Source organism: Podarcis filfolensis (assembly GCF_964270895.1).
Source record: "Podarcis filfolensis genome assembly, chromosome: 6".
In the NCBI taxonomy this organism is placed as follows: Eukaryota; Metazoa; Chordata; class Lepidosauria; order Squamata; family Lacertidae; genus Podarcis; species Podarcis filfolensis.
The window spans coordinates 41,907,464-41,924,134 of record NC_139609.1 but is presented as its reverse complement, the minus strand read 5'-3'; the positions used below and the strand labels follow the sequence as shown (position 1 = coordinate 41,924,134).

The following is a 16,671-nucleotide window of genomic DNA, read 5'->3' as shown; positions in this document are numbered from 1 at the left end:
GGATGTTGCATAAACAGTATTATTATTCATTAGAGAAACGATTCCTTTTAGAGAACACGAGTGGTTCAAACAAGAACTGCCCAGTTACTTGTTTCCAGAGGATCCTTCTTACGACGCCAATGTTATCGACGACGATGCCGTGCGGGAAGTTTGTGAAAAATTCGAGTGCACTGAGTCAGAGGTGATGACCAGCTTGTACAGTGGGGATCCTCAAGACCAGCTTGCGGTTGCTTATCACCTTATTATTGACAATCGGAGAATCATGAACCAAGCCAGTGAGTTCTACCTTGCTTCCAGCCCTCCCACTGGCTCTTTCATGGATGACACTATGCACATCCCTCCGGGGGTGAAGCCCCACCCGGAACGGATGCCTCCTCTCGTAGCAGATACTCCCAAAGGAAAGTGCCCCTTGGATGCACTGAATACCACTAAGCCAAAGCCGTTGACTGTGAAAAAAGCCAAGTGGCATTTAGGAATACGGAGTCAAAGCAGGCCTTATGACATCATGGCTGAAGTGTACCGTGCTATGAAACAGCTAGATTTTGAGTGGAAGGTAAGGAATACGAAGGCTTTGAATGCTATTCAATGTTTGACAATGGAAGTTTATATTTTACTATCTGCATACTAGGTTTTTTTAAGTACTTTGTAAACAACTTAGAAGCCTATTTTGGCATTAAATGACATTCAGATTAAACAATGCATTAATTAATTGTGCATTGATGCATTATTAATAATAATTAATAATGCATTAATTAATTAATACCTCCGGTAAGTTCTCATTTAACTGGCTTTGTTTATGTATTAGCTAATGCATTCAAATGCTGCCCCCTCAATATAATTATTCTCAGAGCAGCTTAGATCAAGAGAACAGGACAAATAAAAAGCAAAAGAAATATTTACAGAATTTAAACAGTGGATAAAGCGAGCAGAAAGATTCAATCAGAGTTAAAAGGTTTGCAGCCTGGTAGAGTGTAAAGGTCTTTGCCTGGTGCAGAAAGGACAGCAGAATAGGGACCAGGCCAGACTGCCCAGGGAGGCAGTTTCAGGACTGGGCCACGACAAGCAAGGAGGCCCAGTGACCACCTGCCTCGCCTGGTGGTGGGGACACCTGGAAGAGGGCCTCCAGCGACTATCAGAACATGGGCAAGTAGGCACTCTCCAGGTCCCCAGCTGTATTAATAATAACAGGCATAGCAATCCTAAATGGGGTTGAGGAGGACAAGTGGAGCAGCAGATCTACCACTGCAACCCAAGCCTTTCTAGCTCACACTGCCCGAGGTGGAAGGCCTACACACACACACACATGGTTTTTTATTTTCTTACTTTCTCTGTACTTCAGACTCAGGCTGGTGCAGCAGAGGGGCCTGAGGTTAGGTCCCCTCTGGGTCTGCGCAGGACTTTGGATCTGGCTGCCTCACCGCCACTGGGACAACTGCTGTCCGCAGCTTTCTGCCCAGCACAGCTGGAACCTCTGGTTCAGTGGCTGGCAGTGAAGCGTCCGAATGCCATTCTAGCCTCTTCCAGCCATCAGCACCTGGGAGTTAGAATTGCACTATAGATGAGCAGTCTTCCAATGGCCATGATAGTATTCGCCACGTCTCATCGTTAATTATTATTAGCTTACTCTCACATCATCCTCTTTGTGAATATTAGCACCTTCAAAGCGGTTAAATAATGTATATTTTTAATTACTGACCTAAAGGGGGCGGGGAACAAAACATACTTTCTTTTTTAAGCTTCCTAAGCTTGAGGATAGGCAGATAATTCTGCCTTGCACAGTGGTAGGGATAACAGGAGCTCCACATTTCTAATTATAGTAGCTAATTCCCTTCTGGGTAAATAATCTTACTGAAAGCTCCTAATAAATAGATGTTATTTCTACATGGTATCCAAGAACCGTGTGGTCAGGGGAGAAAATGCAATATTGTTCCCTTAAATCTGTCTTAAATAACTTGGTATTAGCTGAGTCTTCTTTTTGCCATAGGATTGTGGTAGTTGCTGGTTTCCACAGTATTTTCCTGTACATAAGGTGCCTTCATTTCACAATCTTAATGTCAGTCACTTACAGCCACATTTGGGGGGGTGAGCTTGGGGATTAATGGTTATCTTCATGAGATTTTCTGTTTTCCTATGTATGCCTCCACCCCACCTTTTTGAGCTAGTGGTTTATGAGCAAGAATTAGTGTTGAGGCATCATTAGATTCACTTTCTTTCGTTGTTCTGATTTAACTTCAAGTCCTCAGTAGGAAATGGAAATGCAGTCTTCTGCTGCCTTGCTTACTGACATATGCTACATTCGATATGTTTACTGAAGCAGCTGCTTAAAAAACAAACCGCGTATGCACTAAAGATAAATACATACAAATTTTAATTTAAGGAACCTGTGCTCCTTGCCTGTTCTGCTTGCTTAGATGTTGATTATTTCCCTGCTGCTATTGTTTTGTTACTGCCTTTATTACGTTTTGTTGTGTGCATTTTGATTCTTTGTTTCTCTTGGCTGCTTTGCCTGTTGCCGAATGAGAAAAGCAAGGTACAGGTGTTCTAAAATGAATAAATGTTCAGTGAATCCTCTGTATGTATGCTTGAAAGTGCTCCCAATATCCTGTACAAACTGAACCAACATTCCATGCCAAGGAAAGAGAATTCTGTGACCCATACATTTTAAAACGAAGCCAAAATTGCATGTCTTTGTTTATTTTGAAATAATCTAACAATTTGCTTATTTGGAATAATACTTCTAGTCATTGTTAGGGCACAGAGCTACGTAGGTAGAGAAAACCTTGCCTCCTAATCATCGCAATTCAGCTGTCCCATACGTTGTCTGTTGTTAGAGCCATAATGACTAGAAAATTGTTGCGTATAGAAATAGTCAGTGGGACACTGTGCCCCCCAATAATGTGGTCAATGCCAGTTTCCGCATTTGTACAGTTGGTTTTCTCGTTCACTAATACATGCCCCTGCTAACTAGAAGCCCAATAGGAGAGAAGCTTGTAATTGTTTTCACCTCCATCGTTCTGCCCGGACACTGAGGTCCAACGCCAAGGGCCTTCTAGTGGTTCCCTCATTGCAAGAAGTGAGGTTACAAGGAACCAGACAGAGGGTCTTCTTGGTAGTGGTGCCCACCCTGTGGAACGCCCTCCCATCAGATATCAAGGAAATAAGCAACTATCCTATTTTTAAAAGACATCTGAAGGCATCCCTGTTTAGGGAAGTTTTTAATATTTAATGCTGTATTGTTTTTAATACTCGATTGGGAGCCACCCAGAGTGGCTGGGGAAACTCAGCCAGATGGGCGGGTATAAATAATAAATATTATTATATATTATATTATGGATAGCGGGACTAGGACTGCTGCTCTGATTACCTGACTCCTCATGTTGAAAACCCTCCCTTTCACGATGGAGGGAAGAAGGCTTGAGATGAGTTTCCATGAAGGATATTTAGAAGAAAAACACAGGAAGGAATGGAGCAGGTGGAAGAGAGTCTTTAACAGCCTGCCGTGTTCCATGCCTGAGCTTTTCCAGGAATGCCTTCCCCTCAGAGAACGTCTCTTTTAAAACTAAGAACCAGCATCAGAGAGTGGGATGGGTTAACTAGCACATTAAGGGCCCTGCTGTGCTGGCTGGGGCTTAGGGGATTTATAGTCCAACTACATTCAAAGGGTTGCAGGTTATCCATTCGTGCCTGAACATAACAAGGGTTTAGCATGCAATGCAGGAGCCCAGTTTGGACTTTCTGAATAGAAAGCCTGCTAGCTACACCCCTGAGGTTCGTGCCCCATCTGAACAGTGTGGTGTGACGGAGAGAAATGTTTCTAAAGCGGGATCTGGGTGCATGTGTATAGGCCCCATCCTCCGTGATGGGGAAGGGGCAGTGGGGAGGGGTCGGCAGGCGAGAATCCACTGTCTACCTACACACAATCACAGTCACCCAGAAGGGAACACCTTGATTGATCTGGCATTGTACTTCCTTTCTGTTCGTTTTGTAGTAATACTGTGTGCTGCGTTACTGGAAAACTTAAAAGTCTGTGTCTGTAGTCAGGGCCCGTTATTCATATAGGCTTATTTAACCAAGTGATTGCTTTGGGGCTGACTTCAGGGTGAAATACTTATTTATTTAATGGAGCCTTCCTAATCTGAACTCATGCATGCTTTGTAACAAGGAGGTAAAGACAATTCCCTGAATGAACAAAACCATTGTATTGAAGGGAGGATTTGCAGGTCTCTTATAAACTGGAGTAGCTATAAATGGGTCATCACAGAACAGAACTGAAGTGGGCTAGACTGGTGTTCAGCCTGCACCCCCCCCCCCAGTCTACAAATGTGTATTAGGTGAGACAAACCTAACCTTGATTATCCAGAAATGGAAGAAGGGGCTGCATCTGATATCCTTGCACAAAGAGCATTTCTGGGTATGATAGATGGTTATGAAGTGTTTTGAAAATATTTTCTTTTCTTAAAGGACACTGAGGGTAATAGTCAACTAAGGTTTATTCTGAGTAGACCTAACATAGTCATGTTCATGAATTTCAGTGGGTCTACTCTTGGGTAAACCTTAGTTGGAATGCCATCAGTTCTGTGCACACTAAACCTGGGAGCAAACCCATGTAGGATTGCACTGCCAGCCTATGCTTAAGGCAGAGTTGTTTTCTTGAAATGTGAAATTGCAAAAAAAGAAAAGAAAGAAAAAAGACTGTTTCTCCTGTGCCATAAACCCATTTTTCCTGAAAGACAATTACATGTTTTAGGTGGTGAATGCCTATCATCTTAGAGTCCGTAGAAAGAATCCAGTGACGGGAAATTACGTGAAAATGAGTTTGCAGCTTTATCAGGTTGACAATCGCAGCTATCTGTTGGACTTTAAAAGCATTGATGGTAAGCAGGAAATGTTGCAGAATAAAACCACAAGCGCGAAGGAAGTTTTTTTCTTGTTTTTTTAAACCCGCTTTCCCAATCTACTCTTTTCATTTTTATTTTACTTTATGATATCTCCTAGTGAGGACTGCTGTTCCAGCAGTACTACCTTAATCTTTTTGTCACCTCTAATCTTAACTGTGACAATTTAATTGCAGTTGGGTAGGTTAAAAGAGAATTCTACTCCTAGCAGGATTCACAGTAACGCTTAAATGGATAATTCTGTTGCAAACCTTTTCTGACCATAAACCATTTTGGAGTTCCAAATAATGAACTTTTGCAGTGAAATTCTTCCCCACCTCTGTAGAATTGTTACAATTGCTGCTACTAGTTGAGACACAATATATATTTTTTACAATGGAGTCCCTTACATACTCAGAAGTAAGCTCCCTGGACTTTTAGCCAGTTAAGAATTCATAAAATCATAGAATTGTAGAGTTGGAAGGTACCTTAAGGGTCATCTAGTCCAACCCCATGTAATGCAGAAATCCTGCCCACAGCCATCCCTGGGTGGGCTCAAACCACCAACCTTCTGGTTAGCAGCCGGATGCACTGACCCATTGCGCCACTGGGGGCATTGCAATCTTACAGTACATTAAATTTCACTTTCATTACAGCTAAGAATCACTTCAGTTATTCATTGTATCCAAAATAATACTGTAGATGTTTATGCAATTTTCTTAGCTGTTTTACGTAAGGTTCTTCGTCATCAAAGCTGCACATTTCAACACGACAGTCAAAGCTTGTGAATATTCAGCTAATTACTACCAGTGCTTTCCCCCCCTCAGAACTCAGAAGCGGTACAGTCTCTTCCTTGGCACTAGCCTGGTTAAATATGGGATAGTCAATCTGTGGCTCTCTATATGTTTATTATATTTCTAAATTGCTTCCCACATACAGAGGCATCCCAAAGCGATTTACAGTAAAATACAAAGGGCCTTAAAAATTCAATAAAACGATGCAAATATGAACTATTAAGTGTGCATTCCAAAGAAAAAGTCTGTAACTCCCACCTGCTCTTTGGCTATGATGGCTGGGCTAGTGGGGATTCAAATCCAACATCTGGAAGGCCACAGATTCCCCTTCCCCAAGTTAATGTGCAGTTTAGGCTGCAATCATATACATACTTGGTTGGGAGTGAGGCCCATTTAACACAGTGGGACTTACTTCTGAGTGAATACACATGGAACGCAGCTGTCCAACAGCACCGTCCTTTTAAAGCCAGCAGGATGGAAGCTTGAATAGCAGTAAATTCCATTGAAATAGGCTACAACCTTAGGGACACATGAGAGGCAGTTGAAACAAAGTGAAAAGATAGTCTTAGGCTTGATTAAGAATATTTAAAAAGATGCAGCAAAAGAGAGAGTCAGCTGGCAGTGCACAGAGCACAAAAAGGAGATGCAACAACTGCCTCATCAAGAGTTTGCAGAGAAAGTGTGGTTTGAAGGAGATAGGCAGAAATGGCTTGTTTTCTCCTGGTCCAGAGGCTGAGAACCAAACCAATGGATTCAAGTTACAAAAAACAAGATTCCAACTAAACGTCAGGAAGAACTTTCTGACAGCAAGAGCTGTTAGGCAGTGGAACAGACTCCCATGATAGGTGGTGGACTCTCCTTGGAGGTCTTTAAGCAGAGGTTGGATGGCCATCTGTCATGGATGCTTTAGCTGAGATTCCTGCATTGCAGGGGGTGGACTAAATGTCTCTTGGGGTCCTTTCCAACTCTACAATTTTATGATCCTAAACTTTTCATGCGATCTTTGTGGCACAGGAACTCCTGCTTTGTGGCTCATTCCCACTCCCCAAACTTAATATGAGAGAGCCGTGGGGGAGATGGGTGAGCAAGGCTTGCATGGGTTTTGCTGTAGTTTCTTATATGTATCCTGAAATGCCTTCCGCGTATCAAGCTTATCTCAGTCTCTTCTTGCAAGCCACACTTTCTGAAGAGAGGCTGCCATAAAGCATAGGAGCAAAGTCAGTTGCCGGAGAAAGGAGCAGTAGCCTCCTATCAGCCTGAGCAGATGTTTAAAACCTTTGTTTTCTGTTTGTGCCTTCAAGATGATGTCATGGAGCAAAGGTCAGGCTCTTCTACACCTCAGCGCTCCTGCTCCGCAGCCCGCTTGCACAGACCGAGGCTGAGTCTCGATTCCGCCACCGCCGATTGCCAGTCGCTTCCTGGGTCTCTCATGGGCTCCTTGACCGGGAGCATGACCTCTGTGACACCTCGTCTCGGTAGCCACACCATGGATTTCTTTGAAATGTGTGCCAGTCTCATCATGGCGCTGGCTCGCTGACAGGTATCATTCAGAAGCTTGATTTCTTTGCAAAAGCTGCATGTCAAAGGATCATTTGGGCACGTGCAGCAAGGAACCTAATCCTTGAGGTAGAAATCCCAGATTCGGTACCCAGAATATATGATGTATATTAAGGGAAGTAGGCAAATGTGTTCGATTTTATGTAATCCTTATTGCAGAATTTGCTTCTTTCTTTTTGCAAGGAATTTGGAATAGTTGTGTTAGAAGTTGCGGTAGAAGTGGCGGTAGAAAGCAGTGGAGGAGGGCTTTGGGCCCGTTGTCCAACAGCTGGTCACTGTCCAGTCTCATCGCTTGCCACACTAAGCTTCAATTGTGCAGGAAACAGCAAAGTCTGCCAAAAATCTGAAAAATGTCTCCAGTCACAGAACCCACAGTGCCCCTGCCATTGTAAACATATCAGTGCAATAATGTTCCTGAATACTTGAGTATTTCTCCAAAGGATTCTGAAAAAAATGATTTCAGAAAATGTATACTTTATCCTTCTGATGGGGTTGATTTTCACTTTACGCATGTGGAAGAAATTTTCACCTTTGCTGTTCTTTCACCTACTGTAACATGTAAAATCACCTTTTGTAGAAGGACCGTAGCTTGATGAGAAGTGCAATTTTTGAATGTTTTCAATCCCACATATCAAATACTTACAGGTTTTAGTCTCAGGCATCTCTGGCTAGGAAACAGTTGATGACAAGCCTCTGTGGCCAAGCTGCAGTGTAACATTCTCCCTCCCTTCCCCACTCCCGCCTCGTGGAAGCGCTCTTTGAATGTTCAGAAGTCAACAGGAATCTCGTTCCCTGCTCATAGGTTCATATGAATGAACAACTGCAGCCTACAAGTGCATTCCTCCATTCTAAGCACACTACTGTAAAGTAACGCACCACAGCAGGACCACAATTTCCTAAAACACTGGAGAGCAGGATTTAAATTCTGCTGACCATTATAGTCAACAACAGTGGCCTGACTCTATTATATTATTGTCATATTGTGGCAAAATAAGAGAGAGAATCGGGTATTACCATTGAGGAACAATGCGCAGGCAGTTCTCCATCCAATACTGTATATCATTTGATTTAGTCCTTTTCTGAATTCTGCACACTCTTAACATAGTTTTGATTACTGCTAGGGTGTTTCACACCCTTGTAGAGAGTTGTAGATCATGGGTGGCTAACCTGAGGCCTTCCAGATGTTGTTGGACTCCAGCCCTAATTGCTGTGACTGGGAATAAGGGGGAGCTGTTGCCCCAAACAAACAAACAAAAAGGTGGAGGACTACGGGTTAGCCACCCCTGCTGTACATCCTCAAAAGACAAATCTGTTAGAATGAAAGAGATGGGTCAGTATGCAGAGTACAAGGCTGTAATTATACAGCAACAGTGCCAACAAGGTGCACAAAAGGACACACCATTTTGTGTGTGTATATATATACACATACACACCTATAATATATGCCTGCAGTGCATGTACCAGACCCACCTTGCCTCCTCTCTTGCTGCCCAGAAGTGACTGATGGGTGTGTACATGTATCCTTTGCTCTCCCCTCTTTGGATACTGGATCTTCTAGCTGGCGATCACTAGAAGTCAGTTAGCACTTGAATGCTGGAAAAAGCCTTTTGTGACATGGTTGCACAGGGCTACCATCTCATTTAGTAAACATCCCACAGCAACATTTTTTCACAGCTTTAATTAAAGTTTTGCATTTGGGAGTTTCTGTTCCCTCCAAAGGAATTCTTTCCACTACAGCCTTTCATAACCATTTTGTGCTCACTGCTGTTCATTGTCCTGGGCTTGTTAAGCTCAGACCACCTACTATATATCCCATAAGCAATACTCGCAGCCTGCTCTTAATCACATTATTAGTCTTCCATCAATCATTGCAGCCCCTGCCTTGTACCAGAAATATCAAAGCGCAAGGCCTGTATATTTAAATGAGGAGCAATCATTAACCCCATGGCAGCTGTAGAGCAGATAAAGATTGCTGTAACCATCTATGTAAAACTCATAATAGTGGGATGGGGGAGAAAAAATTATATCTTTCTTCAGGAGTGAGGTCCTTTGATAACACCCTTGTTCACCAGCATAAAGCAAGATAATTAGAGAGTATATTCAGCAATACAGCAGGAAAGAGGGTAATGGATAAAATTAGGAGCATTAAGGTAGAGAATCAAATGAAGAATATCCTGGCTCGCAAGATGAATGGACCTCCGTTCAGGACTGAGCCTGGGGTTTTTTTTTTCTGCTGTGGCTTCATTCCTCTTTTTTTAACCTTATCTGCTTGATCCTGATTCCAACACAGATCTTCGTCAGCATAACCTCTTCAAGAAATGACTTCTTAATTGTAACAGATAAGGGCATTGGCAGGATTATTGTAATAACCTGCAGTTTCATAAGAGTATATATTTAAAGTAGATGAGTAAAAGAATAAGTTAACTTAGAATATGCAGGGAATGATAAAAATAAAATTAAGGAATCTCAGAAAGAGGAGGAAGGAAGTTGAGTTTTGAAATGTTAGAATGATTGTAAAACTATTGAAATGTATATAGCTGACAATCATAAAAAGGGGCTTTAAAAATGTTTAATCCATGACCTTAAAAACCAAACCAAATAAGTTTTAAAAAATTCAGATACAGGAGTGCATTTCTTGTCACAAGGCCCAGCTGGTCGGCATTCCGCTACGCAGCCGGCTGTGGGAGCAAGAGCAGAGCAGATTGTGCTTGCCATAAAGGCTAGACAATCTGTTTCCCACTGATGAAGACCAGGCATTCAGTGCTCAGGACGAACCAGTTGCTCCCAGGCCCTATTGTCTTTTGAAACATATTAATATGTCCTAAGAGAGATAACTAGGAATCCACAATGGACTCAACCCCTCAAGGTGTGTACTTTGTCAGGGACTTGGGTCAGGCTTCTGTAATCCCCAAGATCTGAAAATTTACTAGGAGTCAAGAGTGTTTCCCAGTCTTCTCCTTTTCTCTCTACAGTTAGATCGTCAACATCTTTCAGTGCTTGAACCATCATTATGATGTCTTTTGCCCCCTTCTTTCTTAATTCACCTTGTTGCTTCCAACCAGCTCTTCACATCTGCTAAAAATAAGACATGCCTCTCATTGTTTCCATACCTCGCCCTCCGTGACCTTTTCCTCTATTCAGACTTCTGTTGAATTATAAACATATCAGCTTCCGCTTTCCTTTTTCCTAATGACTGAGCCAAAGCTAGTCCAACATAGAGCTGCAGTGGGACGAGCTTTGTGTCTTGAATGTTTTCTGACCGCGTGTAGTGGGCATTCTGCAGTAGGGCAGCAGGCAGATAATCAGTCTTGAATGTTGCAGTGCATCAGCCATGCTGACCCAACATCGGTTTGCCATCTCAGGATGCACTTTCTTCACAAATGGCGTACGGTTGGCCCTGAAGTAGCCCTTCACAGTGGTAAATATAACATCTTGGTGGGCTGTGCTGTTTCATTAGGCAAAAAGAAAGAAAGGTATTTCATACTCCACAAATCACAGGTGCTCATAGTCACAACTGAATGAGAAATTATAATACAGAGGGAGGCTGCATCGGACAGACTTGTCATTACGTTGACCAAAATATATTTTGGCAACCTCATATGGGGTTCCCTGCATGGTACAGGCCAGTGCCCTTGAGGTCTAAGGAGTTTGTTTGAGTTTTGCATTTCATTTTGAATGTTCTTCCTAGTGACAAAGACGCTGGCTATTCCCCCCAACCGCCCAAAACAGGACAGCAGCCAAATTTACCTTTCTAATATAAGAGCGGATAGAATCCCTTCTGTGTGCTGTTTCATGAAAGCTGGAATGTAAATTTGACAATACTGTTCCAGACCTCAGGGCTTCAATGTACCTCCAAAGCTTAATTGACTGTGACCTCTACTGATACACTGATAAAGCAGGAATAACTTGTGTTTTATTGTTCCTTTTCTGCAGGATAGCTGAAGGAATCAGGTTTTCTAAATTTGCAATAACACGCCATTTTTAAAGGGTAAAAACCTTGCTTTTAGGATGACAAAGCTATAGCTTGTGTGGATGTTTCAGTAACATTTTTTAGGGGGGGGTGGATTTTATGTCACTTTTCTCTCAATAAGTATTAGCTGCTTTTGTTTAATTTTATAGTGGGCTTGATATCAATTGCCCGATAAACTAAAAGGAAGCAGAATAGGCTCCAAGTCAAGACAAGAGAGCCAAAAAACTACACTGGGGCCATAAACAGTTATTAAAAATAAATAAATAGTAATAATGGGAGAACAGTTGTCACAGCTTTAGTCAAAAGCCTCTGTAGGGAAACATTTGCCAAACAAGTCTTCTCCATCATTGTTACAGCATCGTTTTATCAAAACCGTTTTTCAGTTTCCCGTTTGTTCTGAACTGCTGCAGGATATTCATTTTCCTAGGAGGCACTATGGCTTACTTCACACAGTCATAGGAAAGGACTCGCCTTGACTGAAGGAGTAGCAGGCTGTACCGCTGGCCCCACTCACCCAACATTGCACGGCTTTCCTGTCCCAGACACTGAGCACAGGGATGTAAGTGGGGAAGCCTCTGTGCGTACATCTCTACATGTGTAGGCTCCCCCAAGCACCCCACCCACCCACCCACCCGTGCTCAGTGTGTGGATGCCAGTGTGGGTAAGCTGTGCAGTATCAGGGGCTAATCTCACAGAACCCCTTCACATGACTTACAGGCTATATTCTGTGCAATTCTGCTGCTTTGGATTAGCCCCCAATTCTTCATCTTGAAATGCTCTGAAAGCTCACTCCATATAGGGAGCCCATCAGTTTGGCCAAAGGAAATAGTTGGGAGAAGAAAGGTAGCAGAAGGGAAGAGTTAGCAATATAATTATTTCCACTACCAGTTGAGTGGAATGTCATTGTCTTTTCCTGGGCTGTTAAAATATTTCCCATGCATAGTGCATAGGAACAGGTTTCCTTGGCCAACTCTTCACCCTTACTTATATGACAGACATAAATTCTTAAATTGCTACTTTTAAATTTAGCACTTTTATTGCACTTTACCTCTTTTTAAGAAAGACACTACTAATATTGGGAGCGGGCGGGGGGAAGAATCAGTGCTACTTTTTAAATAAATAATTTGATACTACCACAGGATAGAGACTAATAATAGTGTTATTAGTATTTCTGAGTGGTTATAAATTATTTGTAATGTCAGTCGCACCTGGGAGCATTGGCCGAGATCTGGCACCACAGACGTTGCTTGCCAATAATAAAAAGCCACATCTCGTGTGGGTACATCCTCATTGTCATACTTCCACTGTGGCAAGAATTAGAACTACAATTTAGAAGCATCTGAGTGTCAGGTGCTTCAAAACATCTGCCAAAGTGATCACCGACATTAAAGACTAATTGTTATTCTACCCTTAAAAAGGCTGTGCTAACCTTTTGGGGGGTCCATGAACACATTTGCCATGTGGGCAAATCATTGTGGGCACCATCCACACACCACACTACAAGAGAAGACTTCTTTCAAGCCTAATTCCAGTAAGGCAAAGGAATGTATGCCAGATAGCCAACACACACGTGCAAATATGTATTTGAGCAAGCAGAATAGATGCATTTATGCAAAGCTGAGCACTAAAGCACAATTTTCAGCTGCTGGTTTAATGGCGTGTTGCAGATAAGAAACCACTAGCTATTTTCTAGAAGGAACACTGGATAAGGATTTAAAATAGCACAATATAATACAGGATAAATTCTGTAGTCTTTAAACTTTGTTTCCAGTAAGGGTACTAACCTTGCACGAATTTTTCCCCCCAGTGGTCCCTGCTGCATCTGTGGTAGAATCGCACCAATTTCTTCGCATCACCACACACTGAGTCATATGACGTAATTTACAGACGTAGCTTAGTAAGTTTAGACAATTTGCCGTTTATTATCAGTGGTAGCGTATTGTTTTTAGGAGAAAGATCAGCCTGCGCTAGAGAATACAAAACCGTGCCTTCTCATATCAGCTGCTAAAAATCACAAACGATTCATTTCCGCTCATTTAGTGCGCTGCCTTCAGTACCCGAGGTGCAGATTTTTTAAATACTTGAAGTGTGCTTGCTGTGTTCTCACGTTGCCTCAGAGTTTGCATTTGCATGGGATAAAACTTCTTGTTGGAAACCTCCTGCAGAGCAGCAGCTGGGATGCCATTGTGGAAGAGCCATGTAGGTCTGTATTTGTACTCATGCTTTTTATATGCAAAAGGCCCAGAGGTCAATCCCCAGCATAGGGTTTGGAAAGACGACTGGCTGAAGCCCTGCGGAGCTGCTGTCACTCAGTGTAGTTAATACACAGTTATTTGAGCTGGTATTTTCTGACTCAGTATAAGGCAGCTTCCTAGGTCTTGAGGCTGAATGCTGTGGCACCTACCCTGACATTATTTTTATCCAACTATTTTTTAAAAATAATTTGTCACTCCTTTCTTTTCTCCACTCCAGTCCCAGGTTATCCATGACTTATTTGGGCTTCAAGTTCATCCCATCCAGTGTTTTAACATGTTTGCTATTAAGATTTGGCACGCTTTTATAGGAAGCTAAAGTGTGTCCCAATCCACCACGTACAATGTACAGGAGGAGATTCTGAAGGATGCCCCATTAACTTCAAAGCAAGTAGCAGGTCCACAGGCACAGCTCTTTGCACATGTAGGGCTGCCCTTCCATTGAAGTTAGCAAGAAAACGTTTGTGGGCAGGAGAACTTCCTCTATGCACACTAGATCAGGTACCAGGCTATGGCTTACACTACAAGCCAGTTAGCATACACGCAAAAAGTAACAGTCAATGCTCTTATGCCTTTCTTTGATGTTTCTCCAAAGCAGCTCCCATGCCAGAAAAGGCAAGCCATTACTCAGTTCAAAACGTTGTCTTGTCTCTTCAGGAGTCACAGTTGCTTTCAGGAAGAATTAATATCCCAAATGTAATTTTTCTTACTTGCACGCAAGTGACTTTGACTCAAGAACGTCATAAGCTCTGCGGCAAATTGCAATGTGTTGTGGTTGTGGAAATTCTAATTTACTGTAAAATTAAGCATTTAAACCCTTAGTAAATGCAGTCTTCTATGCATTGAACAGCAATATTTCTTTACACACATTTACTAGACAAGAAACCTGGTCACAATATTAAATCTTCTAATTCTCTATTACCCTTGCGTTCAGATAAAGTATATTCTCCCCTCAAAAAGCCTTGAATCTCCTGCTGAAAATGCCTTAACTGATCAAACTTATTTATGTAATTTATTTATTTGGTGTCTCCGTGTTCATTCATGCATTTTTCTCCCTAAGTGGTGAATGTATCCTAACCTCACAAAGCTCTGAAATGAATACCAATGATACAGTAGTGTTTATTCTTACTTTGGAAGTGAACCCAGTTTTTCTGTGTTAAGAAATCTTTGTATGTATATTTTGTAAATCTAGCAGCATTTTCTTCTTCGGTGTGCACAACAAAACTGCAAGCCACCTGACAACTGTGTCCTTGAACTACTTGTAACTTGGGTAATAGCAGGGAAGCCTGTGTCGTGCAGCTTCTCTTATGTAAAAATGGAGCAATGCCATGAACTCTGGATACCCAACCTTCATTAGTGGACAAAAGTGGAGATAGGCAAGCTCTCTCAAATGTACCTGTGGATTAACTTTGATCTCCCAATTGTTGCCCCAAATTATTATATTCAGAGCTAGTCTGAGAGCTCAAATGAATGCTCCCAGTGCAGCCAGTTTTCAGAGTTCCCAGATGCCCTACCTGCTAGCCCACTTTCCTGAAACTAACTTCCCCTTTCCTTTTGGTCCTTGAGAGAAATAATCTATTTCATGGTTCCCTGGAGCTTCCAGGATGCTGCTTATCAGTACAGGAGGAATAGAGAGAAAGAGGAAAAGAAGGAGAGCAGGAGCTAGGGGAAAGGTCTTTTGGGGGCTGCAAGAGCTGGCAAGGGTGGGTGAGAAGCCTAAGAATCTTATGGCTCAAATTTAATTCAGTCTCACTTCTCAGACATTCATGTCCAAATCCAATCTGAGCTGGCATCCCTGTTCTGATAGGAGAGCAAGTCTGGATGATCTTAAAACCGATCAGTGTTTTGCATATATGACAGTGTTGCAGGGAAGGCACTACTCCCTGCCCATTTAGTTTTGTAACTTAAGCAGAAAATGAAGGTTGGGTGGCTGCAGTTTCACTGACCTATTTTGGTGTTGATTTTCCCCCCTCCCCTTTTATTGTACCACACTGTTTGTGATTATTACTCCATGGTTGACATTTGCACTTTAATAAAGAGATGAGAATCTTACAAAATGCTACATGCTTGAGCTGTTCTTGTGATAAAATCAAAGGACTTAAGATACCTTCTGTCTGCTTATAGCAAAGTGAGGTATGTCTTGAATTACCAGGGAGCAGCGTGTGGAAGAAAATGCTTAGCAAGTTATCAGAAAACGCGAGCTTCCAGAGAATTGCCATTAAAAGTGAAAAATAATCACAGGGTGGCACAAAGGCAGGCACAGTATTAAGGAAAGCCCATTCGTATTGCCCACTAGAAATAAGGGCAGAAAGCTAATTTAGAATTTGTTCTCACATACTATTTAATGGTATTTTCCCCAACACTAACTTCAGGCACTCATGTACAGGTACTGGGCCTGAAATAGGTTTTCTGCTAAAAAAAAAAAGAGTCCCAGATTCTAGCACGGTGTAGGGAAATTCAGCTAACTGACATGACTATCAAGGAAATATCTCAATATTTGCCATGAAAATAATCCATTTTTCATTCCTACAATCCAGCTCCGGTGGTTGCATATCAAAGAGACTGACAAGCCAAGTCAAAGTAATTAACGTTAAGTTTATCTAATGTGGAAACACAAATCCACACAAAATAATGTGTTTACACAAATCCACATTTCTCCTGAGATTATGGAAGTTCAATATTTTGTGCTGACAAACCTGTGTTTTGTAGGCTTAAGCTACTTTGAAAGCAAGTGTGCATGTCAGCACACTTAATTCTGTCCACATGTTAGAAAATCAAAACTCCAGGGTATCAAATTCTAAAGAAGTTCTTGCTTGAGACTGGGATTTGGCTTTTATTCAGATTTCCCCCACATGCTGTACTATCTGGTCATTGTAACAAGTGCCATTTCTACAATTGGCTTTCCATAACAAATCATATTTTCTAACAAAGCCAATCAATTGTTATAAAATCTCTTAACATAACATCTTGAAACAAACAGAAACTCTAATTTGATTGTGCAAACTTGAAACAATGTAGTTTTCAAGGCCTCTGTGCACACAGTGCCTATTTTTACCAATCTGCATTAGTTTTACTTTCTTTGGTGAGCCTTCTACAGTAAGTTCAGATATTCATTGCACACACTCCCATTCAACCCTTCTTTGCACAGTTTACCATGGGATGCCTGGCTGTGAAGACATTGTAAATCTGGAGGGAAACCAGCCCATGTACCACAAAACCAGAAG

At 42.0% G+C, this 16,671-nt stretch overlaps 1 protein-coding gene across 3 annotated transcripts in view; it reads left to right on the top strand.

The window, feature by feature from the left end:
• PRKAA2 (protein kinase AMP-activated catalytic subunit alpha 2) overlaps positions 1-16,671 on the top strand; it is a 60,329-nt gene that overhangs the window by 14,318 nt on the left and 29,340 nt on the right. The window contains exons 7-10 of one of the 3 annotated variants that reach the window (XM_083619377.1): positions 52-553; positions 4,748-4,874; positions 6,970-7,208; positions 11,579-15,504. In XM_083619377.1, the coding sequence (XP_083475503.1) occupies positions 52-553; positions 4,748-4,874; positions 6,970-7,205 (865 nt within the window). In that variant the 3' untranslated portion in view covers positions 7,206-7,208; positions 11,579-15,504. Of the gene's footprint in view, positions 1-51; positions 554-4,747; positions 4,875-6,969; positions 15,505-16,671 lie in introns of those variants that run through there. The other 2 variants (XM_083619378.1, XM_083619376.1) reach the window with 2 other exon arrangements.